At 29.0% G+C, this 26,741-nt stretch overlaps 1 protein-coding gene and 1 pseudogene across 2 annotated transcripts; one reads left to right on the top strand and one right to left on the bottom strand.

Moving 5' to 3' along the window:
- Nucleotides 1–741: 741 nt before the first annotated feature.
- On the bottom strand, nt 742–7,712 carry LOC107918172 (protein transport protein Sec24-like At3g07100; annotated as a pseudogene). The gene is made up of 11 exons (XR_005901132.1): nt 5,580–7,712; nt 5,329–5,467; nt 4,613–4,803; nt 3,942–4,049; nt 3,632–3,835; nt 3,295–3,525; nt 3,047–3,196; nt 2,669–2,826; nt 2,013–2,538; nt 1,741–1,929; nt 742–1,321 (listed from the first exon to the last, which is right to left on the bottom strand). The product of XR_005901132.1 is annotated as a protein transport protein Sec24-like At3g07100 (transcript).
- A 13,873-nt stretch (nt 7,713–21,585) lies between these two features.
- LOC107917893 (zinc finger CCCH domain-containing protein 18) lies at nt 21,586–25,037 on the top strand. Its single transcript, XM_016847297.2, has 8 exons — nt 21,586–21,634; nt 22,263–23,181; nt 23,262–23,429; nt 23,521–23,700; nt 23,784–23,860; nt 24,041–24,211; nt 24,291–24,405; nt 24,493–25,037. The coding sequence occupies exons 2-8, from the start codon at nt 22,274–22,276 to the stop codon at nt 24,560–24,562; spliced, it is 1,689 nt and encodes a 562-aa protein (XP_016702786.2). The 5' UTR covers nt 21,586–21,634; nt 22,263–22,273; the 3' UTR covers nt 24,563–25,037.
- The last annotated feature ends 1,704 nt before the right edge of the window (nt 25,038–26,741 follow it).

The following is a 26,741-nucleotide window of genomic DNA, read 5'->3' as shown; positions in this document are numbered from 1 at the left end:
TATGATTATTGTTGAATCTCCTGAAGAGATCAAAATATATTTCCCTAAATTTTCCCCACTCATGACTTTTAAAAGAATGGTAATATAAATGCTTAGCAAGTACATTCAAATAGCCATTTGAAAAACTAGTATTCAAGATTGAATATGTAGAATATGATAAAATATGTGATGTTTTCATAAGGGGGAGTAAATACACGTTGTACTCTTTGTCCTTTAACCGAGGTTTTGTCCCATTGAGTTTTCCTAGTAAGGTTTTTAATGAGGCAGCATATTATATATATTATAGATTGTGTACTCTTTTTCCTTCATTAGGTTTTTATCCCACAGGATTTTTCCTTTAAATTCTAATAGTTATTAGAATCAGATCTCTACTTCTTTTATACTTCTTATGCCTATAAATAGATACTCTGATGAAACATTATAAATCACCCCTTTTTGATCAATAAAGTACATTTTATATTGCTTTCATATTTTATTTGTTCTTTATTCTCTTCATCTCTCTTTATTTTATAACATATACAACCAATGTACCAAATACTAACTTATTGTTATACCCTATATCTTTAACCTATTTGTGAAGTCTAAAAAGCTTTGGGATAAATTTCCTTAATAAATATAACATTTAAAATCCCAACGTACATTGAATATGGCCAACGTTTTAACAATTGGTTATATACCATTTTCTAAACAAAACTTAGGGAGAGAAAAAATAAAGAACAAAAGTAAAATTTGAATGTCATATGAAAAATTCATTTCATGGAAATTAATAGACCCATGCGATGATCAACTCCTGCGGAATTGAAGTGAACAGAAACAAAAGTAAAACCATGAAGTCTTTCGTGTAATGTTTTCTGAGAAAAGAAGCTCCTAACTAAGACATCCTTAGCTCAGAGATTGAATGGGACACCATGTATGGGACCAAAACTAAAAAGTGTTGTGGATGAAGAAACCTATCGTCTTCTGCTTACTCAAACTGCTAATCTCCAACAAAAAACTATATTGAAAATGCCCCCAAATAAAAGGAGTAATAATTGTAATTAAAGCACAATAAGACTTGAAGAAATCTAGAAAACTCTAGAACAATTCATCATGCATTTTGCTGGACTTGTCTATGTATTTGCATTATCCAATCGATATAACCACCCGTCCTGCCCATCTGATCCTCATGAAGATTTACAAGCAGCAACAAACCTTCCTTGGGCTGCTCACCTTGTCTTACAAGATAAGAAAGTTGATAATATGAATGATCACTTTCTTTTAGTTTCTTCAATATCCCCATAAGCCTTCTTGGCATTTCATTATCGTGCCTGCTAAGCATAACCTGAAGTTTAAGAGAAAACAATGAAGAATCAGGTGAGTAACGTGAGCAAAGTAACATTATTGTGGAAAAAAGTGAGCATGCAAGTGAAGGTTCCAAGACAAAACAAATAAAGATTTATTGACATTCATATCTAAATATTTAGAAACCATACGATAAGACCAATCCAAATTTTTACCTAATAATCATATCAAACGGTCTACTCAAGTCAGAGTTGATATGACAATACAGACCAGCATTTAAAGCAAATCTTATATATAGCAAATGCAATTACAATATTAGTTTCCTTATGCATAAAATGGTCACAAAAACAGATGAAACATAAATACTCCACAATCTAATCATCATTAGAATACGTTCATCAACAAGAGATCGTAAGCATGTAATATTCAAAAATCTTATCACCATAAGAATATTCATACCCTTGATAATTCTGCTGCAAAGTCTGGCCCAATTAAATTCCTAGCTATATCAGGTGAAAGCATCCTACCAAACCATATGACAAAACGGAAACCATCATCGTATATATAAAGGCCTCTTGAATCTAAGCTTTCTGCAACCAATGGCAGTCTCTTCACAATGTTTTTGAAATCATTAGTTTGAGCAAATGGCTGCAAATATGAAACAGAAGGAATGTTATGTTTGCAAACTCTACATCTTTATCAAAATATATTTAAAGGGCCAAAGCCTTTACCTTTAGAAGAAACTCATCAATTCGAATCAAGCTAGGATATAAAGGCTTCAACAACTTTTTAACAGGTAATGCCATCATGGTGAAACCTGCTGCGCAGCGTTCATCAAGTTGAGCATCTGCATATCCCCCTTTCAGAGGTACAGATTTAGAGAGTGCTAATCCATACAAACACAAGAACTTTAGAGACTCGGGATAAATCATCCTAGCTCCCAACTGATGCTGCACAGCATAGAGATTGCGGTATTCTCTAAGTGCTTTTACAATCCTTAGTTGCAAATAATTTCTGGCATCTTCAAGTTTATTGGTCAAAGTTTTCTCAATGGCCGCAAAACCTCGGTTGATTAGAAAAAGTAAGGACCCTCTGAAACTAAGATCCAGCAAAACAAATAGCAAATTACCTAGTCTACAAAGCAAAGAAACAATGGCAGACATGTCAGCCACGCAATACATCGCCCCCAGATCTGCAACAACAGGGGCAGCTGCCGTATGTACTCTGATACGCCTCTCTCCACAAGATGCAGTGTATCTTTAAATCGTTAAAGAGACATCAGTGACCCATCTCCTTTTCCACTTATAAAAGTAACCCGGGCAGTTTCAGCAAACAAGGGAATAACCCAAGAAATTAAAATTTACACAGTAAGCCACTTAAAGGATACAGTAAAGCTACTTGGAAATATACTGTCTGATTTGTCAGCAGTGTCTCCTCAAAAGGATAACTGCATTGCATATGCCTTGTCACAATCTAAGGCTGGAAGTGCTAATAAATCTGTGGACCTTAGCATAAAGTTTCCATGATAAGATGTAAACCGAATCCCTGGTGCAAGTACCAAATGGCATGTATCAACGGCTTTGTTATCACAAAATCATAAGGAAACCAAACAATAAACGATAATAGCATTTTCCATAAACATTAGCCCACATCAGCATCCAGATTGAAGGAAAAAAAATTCATGTAGCTAACCCAACTACATTGGGATTATGGCTTCATAACAATAAGTTACAAGAGCAATAATGAATCAAAAGAATTAACAGACCTTTTCCACATCTTATGCGCATAACTGCTTCCCAGGCTGTTTCCCTAGTCAGATCCTTGGCTAATTCATGCCTCAACTTCTCCCCATGAATGCTTGACTGAAAGCTTGGATAATAATATACTTGACCACCAGTATATTTTTCTAGGGTACCTACATTGAAATGCATGACATCAAGTGTCATTAAAAGCTCTTCTTAACTTCGATATCAATTTTAAACTGATAGTAAAAAAGGACAGTGATTTTTGTACCTAAGGAAGCTATGTCGGTGTATTTGTCACTAAAGGCATAAATATTAACCCCTATCTGAAACTTCGTAAGATCAGCAGCCATTTGCTTGTAGAAGGTATCTTCTGGTAATCTCAATGTATGTTCCTTATCAGTTCCATACACATGAAGATCATGTCCACGCAACTTCAAGCGACCTACTCCATGGAAGGCAATGTATTTTGGAAAATTAGTAACTTTCCCCCAAGTTTACTCTGCAGTAAATAGGTTGTCAAACAACCAATAGACAATATTATCATCAGCAAGAAACTAAAAGGAATTTTATCGTTAGTAATAGCTATGGTAGAGAAAACAACATACCATAACCATGAATGCTGCCTTAAGTGCAGAACCAAAAGCAGATTCCACATTCACATTGTCCTGAAACATTGAGGGCAAGCTATCCAGGAATTTTTCAACCACATTTCTAGATTCAGACAAGTTGACAAGGAGATCATCTGGCAATGGAACAAATATATCATCCAGATCTGAAACAACCATCATTTGAGGCTGCGTAAGAGATGACTGCAAAGACAGAAGCCAAAAAATTATTTCATATGTACTTTAGCAGAATGGAGAAATTTTAAGGCATCCCAAAAAGACTTTTCCCCTGATCTCATACGTCACTTGCCTTCATATTGTAAAAACGAATTGTGCTATCAAAAGTAATGAAACCAATCTGAGTTCTGGGGAAGCCAGGCAGCTCATCCAAACATGAACGTATAGTTTGAGCAACAACCTAACAAATATGTTGCAAGTCAGCATAAACCATCACGTGCTTATACAACATGGAGAAATAAAGGAAAGAGAAACAAGCAGCATGGCCTCCAGAGGTAATTGTTAGTGTTATGACCAAAAGGCCAGAGCAAAAGCATGCAGACCTAACACTTATGTATTAAAACTATGATCAAACAATGCATACAACAACCTGGATAAAAAATCAGCTAAACAAGTTTTCCAGCATCCAAAAAGCCTTTAGTAATAGAAGCAGGGCTAACATGTATTTCTTTCCTACCTATCAATTCCATAGTAAGGCAACAATCTTGCAGGACATACTTTATAGACACGTTTTAGACCAAGGCAAAGCATTTCAACGGAAAATCTGAAGAGCTCTAATATTGAGCTTAGAGAACTAATAGGTGAACAGGAAAAGAGAAACCAGCTCAAGTGTAATTCAGATTTTCTTGATTCACGTTACTATTAGACAACTTTGCCATTATGACCCTTATTAGAATAACACAAGGATTTATTAAACACAATATGAGACTATAGACAATCAAATGCTTTAGAGGAAGTGCTTACCTCAATCATAACACTTCTTACTGCAGATATTGATACATCAATGAGAAAGAAGTACGGTGGCGTCATCGGAGGCTGCACCATGTATTCCATTGGTGGAACAAATTCCACACTGCCTTTTATAAGCTCAGGTCGCTGGTCCAAATCAATTCTTTTGCCAGTGGCATCCAAGTTTGCAAAATACTCACCTGGAACTGAATATGGAATTTGAATCAGATTAATATATATGCTTTCTAATTCCAACTATTAAAGTGACTTACCAGGGAAAAGAAAACCTATCTGCCACAAAATATAACCAATAAGATACGACTGAAAAATAAACAAAAATTACAATGCCAATAAAGAAGAGACTGTGAAATGTCATACCACCACCCACCATTAACTCAATTTTAAAAAATATATATATAAAAAATTGCACTTTGCATTTACCAATGACTTGAGATAGCAAAAAGTAAAGGAAAGATTCACTTGACAAGCAAGCTTGCAGAAAGCTGATACATATGTTGATTCAAGTCTCTATTAATGAGCAATTAGCTCATGGCCTTCAAATGGTATTTGACATTCCAAAGACGAAAGATATAGCAGATAGTAGATAAAAGTATGCACAGCATAAAAAAAGCACCCCAAACACATCAGTTACAACAAAAAACACTTGATGAAACTAACTGAACATTTAACCATTGAATTATATCATTGTTTCCTAAGTGAAATGAGTTTACCATCATTTAGTAAAGAACAGATGTTGCAACGCCACTTCCTTCCAGCATCTGTAAATGTGACATAGGGATTCACGTAAGTGCGACATCTTCTACAACGAATAATACCAGTTGAAGCGAAATTAATTACTGGCACTTCCTCCTGAATAGGAAAAATCCGTAATTGACAGGAAAAACATATGTGACTTCAACAAAATACAGTTATTGTTTTGTAGACCTAAACATAAAATATTATTGATTCTCAAGACACTTACTCCTTCAGGAGCCTCTGCAAGAGGGCAAACAACTGCATCTAGAGGCAAATGCCATCTTGAAGCCAAGGACTACGAATTTGGTATAGCACTTGTAGTAAGCCGTAGGTATCTAGGATTGCAATTCATAGGATACATCTGAAGAAAAGAACTTGGCTCCACATCACCATCCAATAGCCTAGGAAGTGTTCTATAATCAAGCCCTGGCTCAATTGATCCAGGTGTAGATGCAAGAGAGAGTGAACTAAAATCTTCTGCTAAGCTTTGGGCGCTGCCAATAGGAGGTGCAGAGCCTGGATGTTGCATTTGGTCTCTTAATTGGTAGCCTAAGGGAGTTGCTACTGGTGGAGAAGGACCATAACTTCCTTGCTGACTAGGAAAGGGAGAAGATGATACCGGTGGAGGAGGCATATAACTTCCTTGCTGAGATGGAAAAGGTGATGCTTGTGAACCTGCAGGCTGCTTGCTTGGATATCCACCAAAAGGTGGCTGAAAATTGGAGTTTGTAGCAGTATAAGATGAATCTGGACAGGGAAAAGTCTGCTGAAAATTGGGTCTGGGGCCTAAAAATGATGAATCTGATGAGGGTTGAGGAACATTCCCGCTAGATGGAGGAAATTTTACAGTTGCGGCAGAGATCTCGTTGGCACTGGCAGTACTTGTGTTTGTGGTCGAAAAGAAACTGGCGGTGTTGATACTTGACTTGTAGGAGGTTGAAAAGGTGGCTGCCCAACAGGTGGTGCATGAGTAGGGGGAGTTTGAGATGTTGAAGGAAATGATGGTGTTGGAAATCGCTGATGAGGACCCCTGGATGGTGGGACAGATGATATGGAAGGAGATGGAACTGATGGATCACTAAATCGAGGAGGCAGGCTCGGACTGGCTGATGAAGAAGGCATCATAGTTGGTAAAGCAACTGGTGGAGTAGGTCTAAAATTGCTGGCTTCTGATCCCACCACAAGACCTGACGATGAAAAAGGTCGCATAATTAGAGGAGCAGAAGCAAAAGGGGTAGAGGAAGGTCTCATGGGAAAATTTGGACGACCAGGGTTCTCAGTCCCCATGGTTTTCAGCAATACAACTACGTTTGCTACCTAGTATGTGATCTCTAAAAACTACGCCTGCCAAGAGTAGTAATATCGCAGTAGTAAGCATTCATAAAAGAAATGAACACCAGTACATTTTAATCAAATCAAGCCCCACAAAAAGAAAGAATTCTCCAGACATTACCAATGATTCTTATCAGGAATCGAACCCCAGCAAACTCACCAACAAAGAGCAAATTAAATATATCAAATTTTCACTTTGTCTTCATCTTTATAATGCTCATTAGTTCCATGCACCCTTGCAACTCAAAGGCTAAGGCTAAGGGGAGAAAAAAAAGTACAATCTCCTCCATGAATCTACAATTTAATAACAATATTCATTGGCTCAACCTCTACCCCCGATGATTAACTTCCATGCTATCCCTAATTTACAGTAAATAAATAATAAATTGCAACATCATATTTGCATCTAAGGTCTTATATAAAAGCAAAATCGACATTGACGAGAAAACTTCCAAACCTGAAACAGTTAAAAATATGATGATTTATACATAACATTTTACATAACTAAAATCGAAAAGACTCTGATTCCTTTGTTTTATCAAATTTTATACAGTTTAAAGCATTGCATCATAACTATGATAATCAGTTAAACAATCAAAAGAAGCTTCAATCAATATTCGATTCAATTCCAACTAATCTCAATAAAATTCAGCTCATTTAATTCAAAACTAACCCAAATTCCAACTGAAATAGTTCACATTCAAATTTCCAATCATCCACTAACTGAATTTCAATCAACTAATCCAAAACTCAATTCACTTGCACTAGCTTATTAGCCTCAACTTTGACTAAAAGTTATTCTTGAAAAAAAAAAAAAGGACTAACTGGTGTCGTATACAGCAGCGTAGAGATTCAGTAACAGGCCATGAAAATTATAACGGAGATGATATTTCAAGAAACCGCGAGTCAAATAAAACGACGACGTTGTAGACGAATATTTTCCGAAAGCGAGATCTAAAGCAAGAAGATGATTTTGTTAGAAATTACAGATCGAGAGAATGACGTTTAAAACAATGTAGAACAAAATCCTTACGTCGTTTTCTTTCATTTTTCTCCTTCTAATTAAGTCATTTTGGACAATCCGCGTTTCTTATTTTAATTTTCAAGCCTTTGGCTGCCCCCTCTGCTGCAAAAGACGGTTCATAATATTACTCGAATTTCTCTCCTTTTTTTCTTTTCTCTTTTTGCCATTTTTTTATAATCTATTTATATTTATATCTATCATAAATATTTTTTAAAATTGAGAATATTCTCTATCATATTATTAAATTAATTTTAAATTACTATAATTTAATTTATAATTATAAAATTTAAAATAGATTTATTACTTAAATAGAACTCTAAATATAAAATATAAAAAATATGATTATTATAATTTAATTTATAATTATTAGTTAAAATTTTTATGTAAAAAAATTGTGTTAATTTTAATTTTTTTAAAACAATTTTACTAATTTTATTAATGTAAAATAAAATAAATTATTTGAATAAAATTCTAATCATCTTAATTATCACTTTATTAATTATTTATAATATAATATTATAATATTAGTTTTTAAATTTTTTTTTATAAATTTATATTGTGTTAAGCCAACACAACACACTTAAAATCTATTCTTTTTTTTATTCATTTATTATTTGTTTTGGTGCATGTGAAAAATGTGTCGTGGGTTTGTTTCGAAAATATAATTGAAATTTCAAAAATTATTTTTTAATCATTATTATTAAATATGTTTTTTTATTTAGTTTAGTTGTCTTTCTTATTTATCATCGACTATAAAAGTTTTTAGACTCCATAAATAGTACAGGAGATATAGAATGAAAAAAAAATATATTACTAATGTATCAAATATTAGGTGGCAACTTATAATGAAAATTCTTAAAATAAGAACCATAAGAACTAAATTATTTTTAACTCGGATAAATCTAAAATTTAAGATTTGAGCACAACACCTAATCTTTTCTTCTTCTTTTTTAATGTGTAATACAAGTTTTAGACTAAAAAAATTGGATAAGCTTTTAGTTCCACGTTTAATTTTTTTTAAGCAAAAATATTGAAAGCAGATTTATAATTGAAAATAAGATATTAAGGTTATTAAGATTAAGTAATTTTGATATTCAGTATTTTTGTTTGTCTCACTGTAAATTCTTTTTCAATTTAAATCTAAAAGTAAGAAATAAAATATTTTCTTTATTTTAATGAGGTATATTAAATTTGAATCTAAGACTTGAAAAATATTTTGATTCTTATAATTTTCATTTTAAAAGTTTTCACTATAGTTACTATCTAAATACAAATCCTAATTATAATAACAATTCATGATAAATAAGAAAAATAATTTATTTTACTTTTCATTCAAATTAACATTATAAAAATTTCTATATTATTTAAAAATTAAGAGAAATTGTCATTATCAATTATATATAAAAATATTTTTAACATAATAATATTTAAAAACAATTTAAAATTTATTTAAAAATTAAACGCGTAAAATTATATTTAGCACATATAATATTAGAAACTAATTTATATAAATGAATTGAATTGATTTGGGCTGGTTGAAGGGTATTTTAGACTTAACCAGAAGAAATAAATTTGGGTCAGATGTTTGGTGGGATTGGGTCAAAATCCTTCTATGATTAGCCCAAATATTAAGGTGCCTTAAAGTTTATGGGATTGATTGGTCCATAAGATTCTCAAAATTGGACATTAACTAAAAGGTAATGTGTTGGTATGATAATTAAGGTATTTATTATTTTAGGTATGGCTTAAGTTCTAGTCACATTGCTATTAAGATTTTATTCTTTTATTGTAATTCACCAAAAAAAAAAAGAGAAAAGTTTCCAGTCACGTTGTAATAGTTATACATTACCCAATCCTTTTGAAGATATTTTGGCCATATGATTATAAACAAATTTATTTTATTTTATTTTTATCTTTCACATCTCTTTTATAATTTTTTTTCTAAATTTATTGTCTCCAAAATTAAAATCTATGTTATTTCTTTAGATATGTGATACCAACATTTAATAAAAAACAAATCCATGTTCATTAAATTATGATTTTGCTTGTTAAACATAATATATCTGTCATTATTTTCATGCCTTATTAAACATAATATATTTCTATCATATTTTAGTACAGGGGGAAGGGGTCAACTATATTTGCTTCTTAAATGCCTGCAAATTGAAAAGAAAAGAAAAAAGAAACCTAATTAAAGAAAGAATTTGTTTCAATCAATCATAAGTTGAACTGAAGGATAACAGCCACTAAAAGTAGAGGACCAGAAGTTGTCAACATCAAAATGAACATTATGTATATGTATGTGTATGTGTATTATATATATCGCCATCAGACAGACAAAAGCAATAGATGAAAGATCTACCGACCATTTATAACGGACCCCCCAATTTGTGTTGAACAATAAGAATAGATTATCAGATAATATAGGGGAAAACAAGCCTTTGATAAAGACCTCACATATTCATCTATGTTTGAATATTATTGGCTATATTTCATGTGACTACAAACCCCACCAATAGCTTGTAAGATATTATCCTCTCAACTCAATCCATGGACATAAACTTGAAATAATCGGATAAGGTTAACTCCGGTTAAGACAATTTTTTGGATAATTTACAATATTAGTCCCTTCCTCTTATGAATATTCACATTTCACTTTTCAGTTCGAAGTGAAATTTATTAGATGAGAGATATGGATTGCATAATTTACCCAATTTTAGTATACGGTTTCTTTTTAAGTGATCAAGATATTGATGTAACTTGATGATATGGACTTGCTTGTCCATCATAATTACAACATGTCGTATTAGAGATTCAAAGTCACACCTAAAAATATCTTTATATTTAGAAATTAGTCGTTTTGTGTTCATGAGACATTGGAATATTTTAAAATAAATTTGGGGGTTGGTCCAATATTGTAGAGACTAGATAGATTGATTCTTGTATTAGAATTTTGTTGGTTTTGTAGAAAAATGTTATGCTTTGAATAAATTGGACCGATTAGTTCGGACTTTTTGTGGATGAATATTTACGGTATTGAATCAAATGTTGGGTTGTAACATTTATTTTATTTACACTAACAATGAAAATGTTCATTAAGAATTTACTATATAACCCCTTGTCTCGATTTTTTTTTTCTTGTCTCAATTATTGATTTCATTAGATTTCAAATTTAAATTTTAATCCATTAAAAATGTAAGCTTTCGACTTTAAAGTAGACGAATTTAAACATTCTATGCTAGATTGTATTATAAATTTTTGTGGGGTGAATTGTAATTTGGAGTTTGATGTATTTGATTTATGCAATCAGCTTTAAAATATAAATCAATGTAAAGAAAGTATTGTTTCACAGATAAAGTTGAGAACTTTAAGATCTCGTATTTAAGTTCAAATTTATCTTAGGTATAAATTTTTAATTAATTAGTTGTTGAATTTTTTATTTAATTCAATGCATACAACGAAACTCAGTATATAAATTGTAGCTTCAATATTAGTAAATTTATTTACCGAGAGAGACTTACTAACCAAGTAGAGGGGGGAAAGGCATTCTGATCTATTGAATTTACCCACATTTAAACCAGTAGGAATGGAAATAAATACCATGAAACAAATGAGTTGATAAAAAGTAAGAGGTAGAGGCAACAAATTGATTGCATAAGCTTTTACAATTGGGGCCAAACCAAGCAAGATGAAGAAAAAGAAAGACAAAGCTTGTATTAAATGTGGCCCCCCTTGTTGTCTACCTACCCTAGTGTGGTGTGGGAAGTAATTTAAGTAACATGGGCAATGGACTCACCTTCTCTTGAGGTCAACAAACCCTGACTTTGGGGGGTATCAAATTGCTCTAATTAAGCAAAACAGAAGAAACAGAGACTTGATGCATTTGGTGGGAAAAATGAATGGGTTCCCCTCCTTTCCTTTCCTTTCCTTTCCAAATTGGCCTTGTTTTTCAAACATATGAAACCATATATTGCCTGGAAAAGGCTAGCAATGATTAGGTGAAAACATGTGAAGCAACTCAGCAAAAAATAAATAATAATAAAAAGGAAAGAGACCTTACTTACTCAGTAGCATGCAAAAGGGGGTATTGGCCATGTTATGGTCTTGACTAGCTAAGCTACAATTGGGTTTTAAATGATTCTCTCCCCACTTTGAAATATATCTCACATCCCGCCTTACAACTTTACAGTTGCTCATTACCTTTCTTCCTTTATATATAAAGATTCTGCTAGATTTTGGCTTACATGACAAAGCTTGAATTCTTAGTAGTTTAAGTTCCTAGCTTTGAATTTTTCTACCAAATTTATTTTGGATTTTATTTAATATTATGTTTTATTTGCACTTTGTCATAATTAATTCCATTTATTTTGGACTTTTAAATTTTTTAAAATTTTAAATTAATAAAAATAAAAATACACTTTAACCTCTTTGAAAATGATAATATTTTGATTTAATCCTTTAAAAATTATAATTTAATTGTGGCCCTCCTTAAAAGAATTTTTTAGCTTTATCCCTGTTTAAATATTTATTAATCTTTAATAAACATTTATATGTACTTTACTAAATTTTTGGGACACAATGCCCAAAATTATTTATAGCTCCTTCCCAACCCGTAAATAGGAGGATAATGTGCTTCAGCGTACTTGAACACGCGTTTTCCGCATTAACAACGATACACATACTAATTACACTAAGACTCAATCAACATACCTTCCTCAATTTTCATTCTTAATTAAATTTAAAAAATTAACTAATGTTTAAAGTGTAAAATTTATCACACTCAAACGCCTAGACGAAACCTATACATTGCACCAATCGGGGGTTTAAAATTAATATTAGAGAACACATTGTATACGTACTTTAATTTAAATATTATATAAAAATCTTATATCATGTCAAATGGTTTACCAAAAATAACCAAATCTTTAAATCACAATATCACCTATACATTGCACCAATCACGGGTTTATAATTAATTAAATTATAGTATACTTATGAAAATTAAATATTATTTATAAAATTAGAAGAGTGTACGTTTCGTATTTCATATTTTTTTTATTTTATATGAAAAGATAAAATATTCTTAAATTAATATTTATTGTTTTGTTAAAGTAAATATTTTTTATTATAATTTAATAACTAAGTTGAGACTCGATTATAAGTAACATCAATTCGGATAAAGTCTTTATACTATATATATAATGTGGTTGACCGAGTTGGTGTCATAAGTTAATTCGACGCCAACTCAGTCATAAAATTATTAAAATACCCTTACTTTAAAGGGTAATTAATATTATTATAAAAGTATTTTTATTTTTTTATACTTTTATATAATCTTCAAATAAAATCGATTGAGCCTTAATTCAATTGACATATGTATTATTGCTAATACAAAAGGATGTGTGAGCTTGAGTCCGTTAAAGCGCATTAATCTCTTATTTATGAGTTAAGAAGGAGTTATACGTAATTCTAGACATTGTATCAAAAAGAGCACCATTAAATTCATATAAAAAAACCCTTAGAACCTCACTAATAATCATTTGTTATATATTTTTATAAATATAATTTTTAATATAACATATTTTCGTTCACCAATTAAAATCTGGTAAATATTTAAAACACACTACATACATATTTAGAAAGCACAATAAGGGTCCGTTTGTTTATATGTAAAAGGTTTTACGGAAAATATTTTCTGCATTTTTTTGTGTTTGTTTCACAAAAAATAATTTGGTCAATGAAAAATGACTTACATGTCAAGGAAAAATAAGTCATTTTTCCTGTAAAATAACTGCGTAAGTCATTTTCTAGAAAAGAGCTCATCTATAGATAATTTTATTTTTATATAAAAATTAAATTAAATCAAGCTTAATATTATTATATTGATAATAAATTTTATTTTTATTTTTAAAAATATTTAAAATATTATATTTTTTAATTTTATTAAACATACATATTTAATTATTTATATTTAGTCATATAATAAATTATTAATATAATAAATATAATTTATTCAATTTTATTTTAAAAATAATAATTTTAAATAATATTATTCACATATTATTGAAAATATTCAATATTAATATTTTAATAATAAATATTTATTACAATAATAAATATTTTGTAGTATGAAGGTTAAAAATGTCATAAGTCCATGTAAACTTCACAGATTTGTAATTTAGCCTTTGTACTTTTATTTTCAATAATTTAGTCCATTTACTTTTCAAATTTGAAAATCAAGTCCAATTGTTGACATCATTAATTTTTTTGTTAATTTTTTTGATGTCACATTTTTAAATAAAAAATACTCACTTAGTAGTCATGTAATTAAAGAATGATGTTGTAATGAATCTGAATTTAACATAATATTTTTAATATATGAAAAAATAATGTAAAATATAAAATTATAGATAAAAATAAATTCAATTAAACAATGAAAAAATAAGAAAATATCAAATGTATGTTTGTTTAATTGAAAACAACTTTTATGAAATATTTTTAAAGAAATCTACCAAACAACACAAAATATTTTACACAGATTCATCCAAATACCAAAAAATATTAAATTTTCTAGAAAAGTAAATTATTTTCCAGAAATCATTTTCTGAAAGTCATTTAAAAAATAAAGTACCAATTACGTTAAAAAGAGAGTAAATATTTCAATTGAATTAATTGAACATTAGTTGAGTTTGTAAGATAAAATTAAGATAGGCTGAATCTTTTAGTGTCGGTTTGTTTTACTAAAAATGTTTTTTAGAAAATGATTTAACTTTTTAGAAAAATTAATATTTTTTGATGTTTAGATGAATTTGTGTAAAATATTTTTTATTGTTTGACAGATTTTTTAAAAATAGTTCATTAAAGCTATTTTCAATTAAACAAACATACATTTGAGATTTTCTTATATTTTCATTGTTTAATTGAGTTTATTTTATATCTATAAATTTATATTTTACATTGTTTTTGCATATATTAAAAATATTTTGTTAAATTCAGGTTCATTACAACATCATTTTTTTTAGTTACATTACTATCAAGTAAGTAAATTTTTTTATTTAAAAATGTGACATCAACAAAATTGACCAAAAAATTTAACAATATCAACAATTGGACTTGATTTTCAAATATGAAAAATAGAGGGACTAAATTATTGAAAATAAAAGTACAAATACTAAATTGAAAATTTGTGAAGAGTACATAGACTTATCACATATTTTAACTTTTATACTACAAAATATTTATTATTAATACATTTATAATTATAATAAATATTTATTACTAAAATATTAAATATTGAATATTTTCAATAATATATGAAAGATATTATTTAAAATTTGTTATTAAAATAAAAATAAAATATTAAATAATTATATTAATAATTTATTATATGACTAAATATAAATAATTAAATATATATGTTTAATAATATTGAAAAATATAATATTTTATATTAATATTTTAAATATTTTAAAAATAAAAAAAATAATTTTTAATATAATAATATTAAGCTTTTAAGTTAATTTTTATATAAAAATAAAATTACTTATAGATGATCTATTTTCCGAAAAATGACTTATACTTTTTAAAATGATAAGTGATTGTTTTACGTTGAGTCATTTACTGTTGATCAAACTATTTCTTGTAAAACAAATATAAAAAAATATAAAAATCATTTTTCATAAAATTTTTTACATATAAACAAATTCTACCCTTAATTAACTTTAAATGATAGAGATAATGACGCCACAACTAAGTAGACAACCAAACATTTTATATCTACAATTTCTTTTTTAATCTGCTCCGTCACATCAAACCTTCGTTTAAGAAATAATTAAACATTTTTAAAGTAATATTAATACGATATAGTTTTATTTGATTTACAAAATATTTTTCATAACATTTAATTCTCTAAGGTAATTTATACAAATATTCACTTAATTATGTTTGCATTTTTATTTGAATTCGTTCATGTTTAGTTCACACGTTAAATTGTTAATGAAAAGTTTTTGTCTAACTGATATAATAACATATTTAATCTTCAATACTTATATATTTTATAAAAGTAGAACGTCAATAATGACAATAAATCACAAAGAAATAGATAAAATTAGAATACATAGAATTTTATGTGGAAACCATTTAGGAAAAAAATCACGAGCAGAGGAGAATAAAATTCACTATGTCGAATTCGAATGATAGAAGAGGAAAAACGATTACGTCTATTTATAGATTTAAAACCTTGTTCTAATTAAAATCAAATAGAAGTAATGCAATAAGGTTAAAACACCTTACTCTAATCAACATCAAATAGCGGAAGTAAACTTCTATACGGATTTCATTTGTACAGCTTGTACCGTACCTCATAAATCCCCTATCTTGCCACTTGTATTTATTTTAATAAGAATTTAGATCACATGACTTCCAACATATTTTATCAATTTAATCATCAAACTTCCTAATCAAAGCTTTCAACTTTTAAAACAAATGTAATACCCATTTATAAATTTATAAACCTCCCCTCAAAAAAATTTTCTCTCAACTAACGAGTTGTTTTTCGAGTCAGTTATTGATACCATTGAGTTTATCTTGAAATTTTATTTCCTTTTTATTCTTTCATTACTTTTCCTCTAAATATAATACTCAGTAACCCTTTGATTGATAAATTTTTGGCTAAAGAAAATAGAAAAACCTTAAAAGAAACACTTTAAGTTTACTATTATTGTTAACAGTATGATATTCCCTTCAAGATACATAAAAATAGCCCTTAATTTGTGAACCACCGACACCAATAACTTTTACTTCGAATTCATTGATTTCCACATCCTTTGTCATCATGCCATCAAACTATGAATTGGTTGTGGAGCTATCGACATGAGATTTCACCTATTAGTCTCCAAGACCTCATCATCTTCTAATATCCTCAATCATGCCTGCCTTTAAACACAACCTCAAACACAATGAACTCGTTCTGGGTAACAACCTAAAGATATCAATTCTAATCCATTTTGACGTCATGCTATAATTTTTGACCCAACTTAAACATAGTGGTTGTTAATGTTTAAAAAAAAGGAATGGCTAAATCTGCTTTAAGTCTTCTTCATGCTTTTTTTTTCCCTTTAATTTTTTTATAAAATTATTATTTTAATAAATAAATATAGTGTTAGAAAATGAGAAAAATAGATATTCATTTATATAAAGATATTTTTATATTTTGTATGTATTTTTATCGAAAAATAAACTTTTAAATAATTTTTTTTAAATATTTTAATTTTAAAATTTGAGAGCTACATTTGTTGAATTAAGGCCAAATTAATATAATCTATAAACATTGAAGGCTAAATTTGTTATTATACTAATAAAAAAAAGACCACGCCAACATCCATTAGTGATTTAATGAAGAAGTTACCAAAATATTAAATCTCGATAATGGTAATAACTAAAATAAAAAAAAATTAAACTTAGATGATCAAAACAGAAACACATCAAAAGTTAAGTGACTATTTATATAATTTACAGTAAATGAAAAACACAATAGGTTTTGTCTTGATTTTTTTTTTTTTTGTGCATGTGTGTTCAATATGGTGAATCTCTTGAAGTCATCAGCTTGAAGAAGCGAGGCTTAGCCCTGGGGTCGTTTGAAGGTGGAGCCACCCAAGGCTTAATATTGAAAGGAATTTAAAATATTGTTTTTTAGTTTTTAAGGGGCCTAAATTTTTTTAAACTTTTAAAGGTAAAAAAAATTACCAATTTTTAAAGGGCCCTAAAAATATTTTTTTTATTTTTAAGGGCTCAAATTTTTTTTTTCTTTCCAATTTTTAAGTGACTTAAAAAAAATTTTCTCCAAACTTTAAAGAATCATAAAACCTCTTTTTATTCTTTTACTTAGGGCCCAAAAATGTTAACAACTAACGTCACAGATTTTTTGGGGGTATTATATCCCTGGGGAATCTAATTTAAAGTCTCTGCAATTTTTTGTTATTTGATAAGCAAGGTTTAACATATATTACTACATGCTTTGTTAAGGATGATGTTTGACTACTAAATTCCTTAATCATGACAAATATTTTTCTATTTGAATAATAAAAAATTATTTGCTATTAAAGTTTTTAATATTAATAAAAAGGGTTAAATGAACCAAACATATATAAATTATCGAAGTTATATCAATTAAGTAATTTCATTATTAAAATTATTGATTTAATTGTTAAATGACATGTCAAATATTATGTGATATGATTTAAAATAAAAAAATTCAAAGAAAAGTAAAAGGTTACTGCTCAATTTTTAAAACTAAAAATAAGGTAAAACCGAAAAAAAGAGTGTAAACAATAAAACTTTTGTAAAAGTTTCGAAAATCTCAATATTAAATTTTTTTTACAACATCCTCTTTTTACAATCTTCATTTAAAAAAATCATTTTAAGCTATGCCATATAAGATTTAACATCTCATTTAACAATTAAATTAAATATTTTAGTAATGGAATAACCTTATTGATTTTCCTTCTGTGAAATGAAATTCGAATTTGGAGAGACAAATAAAACGAATTTTATCTTCCTCTATTGCGTATGTATATATAACTTAAATAGAGAAAAAATAGAATAGAAATATAGAGTTTTGCATCTTTCTATATCTCCCGAAAATTCTATTTTTACTAATAATCCCTATTCTTGGATCTGATTTTAACGAATCGAATCTTTCGACAATTTGTAATAAACTCTTTCTTTATTAAATTCAAAAATTCAAATAAGAAGACAAGAACAATAGAATAATAAGAAAAGTAAAAATAAAGTAAGATAATAAAGAAAGTGGATTACATTGATAGTTTGAAAATATAATTAGAATGTTTTAAAGTTTGGGATTAGGAGCCAGGGAGATTGGCAGGGGCCCGGTCCACTCTTAAATAGAAAACTTTCAATTTAGGCTCTTTTATAATTTATAAAATTTTAATTTAGTAATGATAAAATTGCACTTGCCCCCAAAATGATAAATTTTTTATTTAATTCTTTAAAATTTATAAAGATATAGACTATTAAATTAGTGAAATTATATTTTTACTATCGTAAAAATATACAATTTAATTCTGCCCATAAAAAAGTTTTTGACTTTACTCCTATTAAGGATCAATTTAAAATCAAAACTATAATTTAAAGATGTATAGTACAATTAACTATAATAAATAATAAAAATGTTTTTATAATAACAATGTATTTTACTAATAATATCCAATGATAATAACAATGTATTTTATAATATCCTATAATAATATCCAATGATGTAGTCAAAAACCACAATCAAATATGGGCAGAGAATAATGCTAATCACAACAGAAAAGCCCACTTCTCACTAATCATATTTTAGTTTTTTTTATTTGGATTAAAAAAAGTTTCTTATTTAAATAATCATAACACTAATTATTAACCAATTATTTAATTATTTATCAAAATACAAAATCCCACTAGCCCAGGGTAAATTAAAGAAATATGATGTTTTTTTTTTGTAAGAAATCAAGTTTTTTTTTTTTAAATATCGATATAGAAAGAGAGAAAGTGAAAATGCATCTTGCAAGGTGTGCTTTTAACTATGTCAGTTGAAAACGCGCCTTATAAGACGTATTTTAACTAAAAATTAATAACTTAGCTTCTTTAGTTAGATTGTTAAATTTTAATGATTTTATCTTTACGTCTCGGGTTCAATTCTTTTTATACTCACATTTGTATTTTTTTTATTTCAAACTTTTTTTAATTAATATTTTTAATATAGTAACTCTTTTATAAATAAAAAAGTTATTAATTAAAAAGATGAATTAAAAAATAAAAAATTTGAAAATAATATATTTATTAATTATAAATCTTAATTAAAAATAAAAAAATTTGAAACAATATGAAATAAAAAATAGAAATGTGAGTAAAATAGGAATCAAACCTGAAACTTAAGGACAAAAGCACTATTTAAACATTTAACTAAAAGAATTAAGTTGTAAATTTTCAACTGACATAACTAAAAGCGCGTCCTATAAAATGTGTTTTCACTTTCTCTTTCTAAAAATAACTTATACTGATGAATTTAAAAGAAAATGACATAATTTCTTAAATTTTATATAATAAAAAAGGCATTTATTTAATTTACCCACTTTTCCAGTCTTGGTCACCACCTTCATGAATAAACCCACCATTTTTTTAATTACTAATCAATTCTCAGTTCTTACTATCAATAATTTTCTCTAATAATTTTTTAAATTTTATATAGAAAAACAGTAAATCACTATTAACATTTTTTTTCTAGGCGCACAAATTTGGGTATTATATTTTACTTATAGAATAGATTTATGTGAAAAAGAACTTATACTATTTGATAAAATGATGAAAAGTTAAGTATAGATAATTTAAGTAATGAATTTATATTATAAAATATATTTAATATATTTATTAAAAATAATAATGAAATATGATTAATTTATTTGATAAATATAAATTTTAAAACTTTAAAGATAAAGTAGGTAAAATATAAGGTTAAAAGAAATAAAACAAAGCAAAATAAAAAGAAGGAAAAATTTACATTAATTGATAAGTAGTTCATTATCTATTTATTATTTTCCACATTTTTTGATTGAAAAATTTTATCATTTGCTTTTTATATAGATTATCAAAGCTGATGCTTAGAAAATTAAATCACTAAAAATGTTTATTTTTTATTTTTTAAATATATAATTATATATCTAGAAAAATAAATACAACTAATAAAGTGTATGGTAATAAAAAAATTATATTAACATGTAAAGTGGGTTTAACAGGTAAATTACACCCAATAGATATATAGATTGTAGAGTTACTTTTAATATTAGTGAAATTTAATTATGAATAATATAAATTTTAAAATTAATGAGAAATTTAAAATTCAAAATAAAAATCTTTTTTTATCAAATTAATTCATATATAAAAATAAATAATTAACTTCTTCATTATTTATTTATTTTTGAATAATTTCATTATAAGTTTTGATAATATTTGCTCTTTTTAACACAATACTTAAAACTACTTATAATCCTTCCCCATCCCATAAATAATAGTATAATGTGTTTTAACACATTCGAACTTACGTATTCCTACACTGACAATAATACTCATGCTAATAGAATTAAGACTTAATCAGCTATACTCTTAATTATTGTAATAACAATGCACTAACTAAAAAAAAATGCAATTCATAAAATTTATGATATAATAAAAAAATTTAATTTGAATGTATAAAATTTTCAGGTGATTTTAGTTCCCCCGCCCCCCCCCCAATTGTGACACTAAAATTTACAAGGCCAAATGGCAAATACATTAATTACAAACTATAGTAGAGTGCAAGTGTTCCTGAAAAATCTAGACCATTGATTTACTAGAAAAATTGACGATCCAACGGTAACTAATTAAGGAGAATTATGTTATTAAAAGACAAAATAAAATCCAAGTTTGAGGCAACATATGTGTTGGAAAATCTAAATTTAGCACATTGGAATTTTCAAAAAAACAAAAAAAATATTTAATAAAATAAAAAAAAATCAGGAGTTTTGATATTTGTTAATGATTATGTAAATTTAAATAGTCAAAACTGTTAGAATGAAAGTCGAAAATCAAGCAAATTATATTGCCTTAATTCTCTGTATATCATTTATGAAATCTATCTGTAAAGATTTAACATTCTTTTTTAAGTTTTACTAAAAATCATTTAAAGGGACTTTTCCTTTATATAAACTTATCAAGTTGTGTTAGTTAGAAATGAAGTTGAAAGACAAGTTTTCACCAGGAAAAGTTTAAGAATGTTTGGTTTTCAGCTACCACTAAGCAGCTTCATAATTTAAACACTCCAACCCTCAATTTTATAGTTTTGGTTGGTAAGTTTAATCATTTCTTCACCCCTTTCATTTGTGTTTTGTTTGGTAAGTTTTTTCAATTTTTGTTCTTTTTTTCAGATTATTTAAAACCCTGAGAAAGTTCTGGGTTTTGAGTTCTGAAAACTTTGGACTCTGGAAAATGTGTTTTTTTAGGCTTACAATTAACTTCAACTTCTTGGTGTTTATGTTTTTTCTTCTATAATGTAAAATATATTCTCTTTATGGAAGAATATATTTTGTGTTTAATGATTTGATTTCTTTCCCATGTTTGTTTGTTTGCAAATTAAAATATATTTCAGTGTGAATTCTTTTGATTTATTATTTTTTTTATTTCCATGTTTACTGAAGATTTGAATTTCTTGTTCTTATAATGTTACTCAGATTTCATTTCTTTTAATATATTTCCTCTACAATTTACAGAGATTTTTTTTAAAAGAAAAAAGACTGAACTGCAGAGTAATTTTGCAAAGCTTTTTTTTTTTTAAAGACTATTTGTGTGTTTTTTTTTTCCTGCCATTTAACTGGATCTGCAATTTTTTTTTTTGAAGACATAGATTCTCTGCCTTTAACCTAACAGTTTAGTTAGATACCATAGCTGAAATTTGTATCTACTTTTTTTTAATCATTTTTATTTTTATTTATAATTAATATGTTTTTTTTTTAATTTTCGCAGTGATTAAACAGATGGAATTTTCCGACTACACACAGATCTTATTCAATAGAATCAAGAAAATTGATCCTGAAAATGTTTCAAAGATCATAGGGTATCTACTGTTGCAAGACTATGGTGATCAAGAGATTGTTCAGTTAGCTACTTGTCCTGATATAGTTATGCAGGAAGTTATTTATAAATCAAAGCTTGAACTGCAACAACTACCATTTAAATCCGCTTCGCCCCCCATATCGCCTTCGATGAACTCGGTCCCTACTCTTGAATTGCCTTCACAGTTCTCTTCCTTTTCACCACCTGTTTCCCCATCTGTTTCCTCTAAGCTTTTTTTGTCTCCTAGAAGTGTCCAGGTTACATCCCCTTACTGGGACCAACAGCTTGTAGCTAAACATAGCCCGGATTTTACGACGTCCGGTTACTTGGATTCCATGTCTGATTTGCAGGCTCATACTCAGTTATTGAGTTTGGAAGATCCAATAGAGTTTGTTGAAAATGGAGGATTTTCAATGGCTAATCATGACGTTAAAGTAGGACGTCGGTATCAAAATCTGCCTAGCTTTCCTGTTAAGACTTGTCATTATTTTAACAAAGGGTACTGTAAGCATGGAAGTAACTGTAGGTACTTTCATGGTCAAGTTTCGGATAACTTCCCTCAAATGTTTGTCCATAATTCGATGGATGCTGTTAGTGAAGATCATGTTATGTCACTCGAGAAGTTGGAGGTTGAGTTAGTCGAGCTTCTGAAAACAAAGAGAGGGGATCCGGTTTCCATCGCATCGCTGCCTTTGTTGTATTACGAGAAGTACGGCAAAGTTCTGCAGGCAGATGGTTATCTCACTGAGAGCCAGAGACATGGCAAAGCAGGTTACAGTTTGACAAAGCTTCTTGCGAGGTTGAAAAACACGATCCGAGTAATTGACAGGTAATTATGATCTACACTTGCTGTGGAATAAGTTAGTTTTGAGGATTTATTTGAATCATTCTTTCATGATTGTGTCGCAGGCCTCACGGACAGCATTCCGTCATTTTGGCTGAAGATGCTCCCAAGTACATGGAAAACCGAAATGATAGAAACGATCCAGGTCCGATTGTAAGTGGATCAAGACAGATATATCTTACATTTCCTGCTGAGAGCACTTTTAGTGAAGATGATGTCTCTAACTATTTCAGGTAACATGATAACCAAGTCCTTTGCAGGCTTATTTTGCTATCATATATGGTTTTCCAAAGTTTACTTACTTTTCCTGGTTTCTAATTGCAGCAACTATGGACAAGTTGAAGATGTACGGATTCCCTGCCAACAGAAACGGATGTTTGGGTTTGTAACCTTTGTCAGTGCGGATACTGTGAAGATGATCTTGGCAAAAGGAAATCCACATTATGTCTGTGGGGCTCGTGTTCTTGTGAAGCCTTACAGGGAAAAATCAAAGCTGGTTGACAGGTAAATATAATTGTTCCTCTTCTTCATTTCTATATACAAAGTTCACACAATATATCTAATGGTAAGATTCAATTTTCATGCAGGAAGTACCCGGAAAGAATTGAGTCTCCAATGTTTTATCCTCCACATTATATTGACATGGAATCCGAGCTTCAGTCGAGTAAGTTTACAAACTTATTGCAAGCATTGTAAATCAATTCGTGTCAGTTGATCATGATGATTCATTCTGAATGATAGGCATATTAATGTCCTTTCATATTTCAACAATGATTTAGTTTCATCGTTGAGTGCCAGCTTCTGCTTAAAATAACTTGTGCTCAACTGATATATGATTTCTCAGTTCCAAGAGGATATGCAACATCTAGGTTGTTCAAGAAGCAGTTTATGGAAGATCCGGAGCAAATCTTTCAACCTCCGAGGAGGCGCCTTTCAGATATGCATTTGGCACAAAAGCTGCTGGCCAATCAGTCCTTCTTTGCCCACTCCATGAATGAGTTGAAAGTCGTAGACGGTATCGAACTTTTCATACTCAACAATTTGACCTCCTCACTAATTCTATCCCATAAAATGCTTTCTTTTCCATCGAGCAGATCAACTCAATTTCCCGTCGGCCGAATTCAATTATCTCTTGGAAGCTCTCAACACCAGCACTGCATCAGATGAAAAAATCAAGCATGTAGAAGCTGACAACAACGACCAGGAGAGGTATTCTCGAACCCCAAAACTACACGAATTTTTCATCTTATCCATCGTTGGTTATAACAATTGTTTCCAACGTTGGTTCATCTGCAGTGACGGACTCAATCTGCCAGATAGTCCCTTCACTTCTGCCATAGCTAGTGGCATTTCCGCTGTCATCTAGGCCCCTTCTCCCCCAAGCAACACACATAATAGAGAGAGATAGTTAGTACCAGTTCCAATGGTGACAATCTGCTAATTTATACATAAACAAGCCCTTTTACATTCCCCTCCCCCCCCCCCTCTTTAACATTTGCTTTTCAAAGTCATCTGCAAGTACATATCATCCGGAACAAAAGCCTGAAGGAAGGATCTCCCCCTCTGTGAAGCAGCCGAAAATAAAGACGAATATGATACATACAAGAATATATAAAGAAGGATCTACAGTTTTTTATGTTAAAAATCACAGGGACAAGGCAAGAGAGGTATGGATCTTTAGAAGAGGATGTAATATAGGTCCTTTTTCTTTTTTTAGGTGAATCAACAAAAAAAGAAATAGAGAAGAGTGTGCAGAGAGTTTCAATTATGTTTGGAATCACTGTAACACTAGCAACAGATTTCAAATAACTTCAACAGACAAAGATAGCAACTTGTCAGCACTTTACACCCCCTACTTCCATTCTTTTTTACTGTTTTTGGTATGTTAATGCAAAGTCCAAATTTAAGCATCGAAAAAGATGGATTACATTGTATCATTCTTAAGGTTTCATCTTTGGAAGTTGACACTACAACCACGCGGTGGGTCCATAATATTTTCGACTCTAAATTGGACCTACCTGTATCTTATATGATAGTCTCAGGTGGAGTAGAATATAACTCCGCCATTCACGCAAAAGTGGAAACTAAAGCTGGAAAGTTATGTTACTTTTGGTGGTTTAATTGTTTGAAAATATTAGGAGTATGTGAAGCAATCATTTGAATAGAGTCACATTATTTATACCTCTCCTAACATCATCTATACCTCAAAAATCTCTCCCAAATTAATCATTCTTTACTTTTTATTTTAATTAACAGTTAAACAAAACCTTTGAAATTGATCTAAACCCGCTTGTTATAGGCCAATTTTAGCTCAGTTACATTTACAACATAAGCCCACCTACCCACCACCTACCCAATACACCTAAATTCAAGGTTATCGGAACAATGGTTTCGTAACCATAGATCCGATTTAAAGAGAAATTTATTTCAATATTTTTGCTTGAAAATTGATATGATAGGAAAATCGTATGAAAATATTGATAGGAAAATTTTATCGATTTAGTGATTAGTTAGAAAAAAAAATTATTGAAGAAATTGGGTAAAATAAGGTATCGGGACCTCTATCTCGTAAAACCGAGTCGAAAATAATTTTATAAATATTTATGAAATGTTATTAATGTGGTATTAAAATTTCGTTAGGAAATTTTAACGTTTGGGTAGTCAATTAAATGAAAAGGACTAAATTGTAATAGGTGTAAAAGTTGCTAGAGTGATTAAATAGCTTAAGAGTCTAATGAGAAAGGATTTAAAAGGCAATTAGACCCAAAATTTATTTGGGCTGGAGGCAAGGGTATGAAATCAGCAGAAAAAATGATAAATTAAGGGTAAAATTGGAATATTACAAAATTAACTAAATAAAACTAGGACTAAATAGGAAATATCTAGATTTCTCTTCATTTCTCTTCAATTCCAGCAGCTAAAAACGCCATAGAAGGGTTATCTAAGCTGGTATTTCATAATTTTTGCACCAAGTGAGTTAATCCTTGCCTTTTTCTTGTAATTTTTGTGTTTCTAACACTTTTACAACTAGGTCCTACTATTAAATTCATTAGTTTTTGATTTCATGGATGAAATTGAAAGTCACCATTGTTTAGTGATGTAATTTTATGATTAAATAGAATGAAATTAAAGATTTAATTTGTTTATGAGATGATTTTATTAGGCAATTTCAATGGAAATTGATTTTTAGGACCTAATTGTGAAAATGTTTGGAATTAAAGTCTATTGCTGAAATTCTGATTCCTAAAGGTTGTAAACTAGTTTAAGGTGATAGAATAAAATGTTAATTGAGAAAAATCAGCTCAATTGAGAGGCTAATTGAGTAGGGACGAAATTATCATTTATTAAAAACTAAGGGGAAAAATGGTAATAAACAGCTTGCACTAAAACAGTTTGGACAGCAGCAGTAGACTAACTTTGAAAAATCACCAAAAATTTTAGGAATCGAGTTAGAAGATGAAAAAAATATGGAATTAAAGATTATTGAGTCTAGTTTCTCATAGAAGAAATATTGTAAGTAATGAATTTGTAAATTTTGAGATATA

Source organism: Gossypium hirsutum, chromosome A01 (genome assembly GCF_007990345.1).
Source record: "Gossypium hirsutum isolate 1008001.06 chromosome A01, Gossypium_hirsutum_v2.1, whole genome shotgun sequence".
NCBI lineage: Eukaryota > Viridiplantae > Streptophyta > Magnoliopsida > Malvales > Malvaceae > Gossypium > Gossypium hirsutum.
This window is presented reverse-complemented; position numbering and strand designations above follow the sequence as displayed.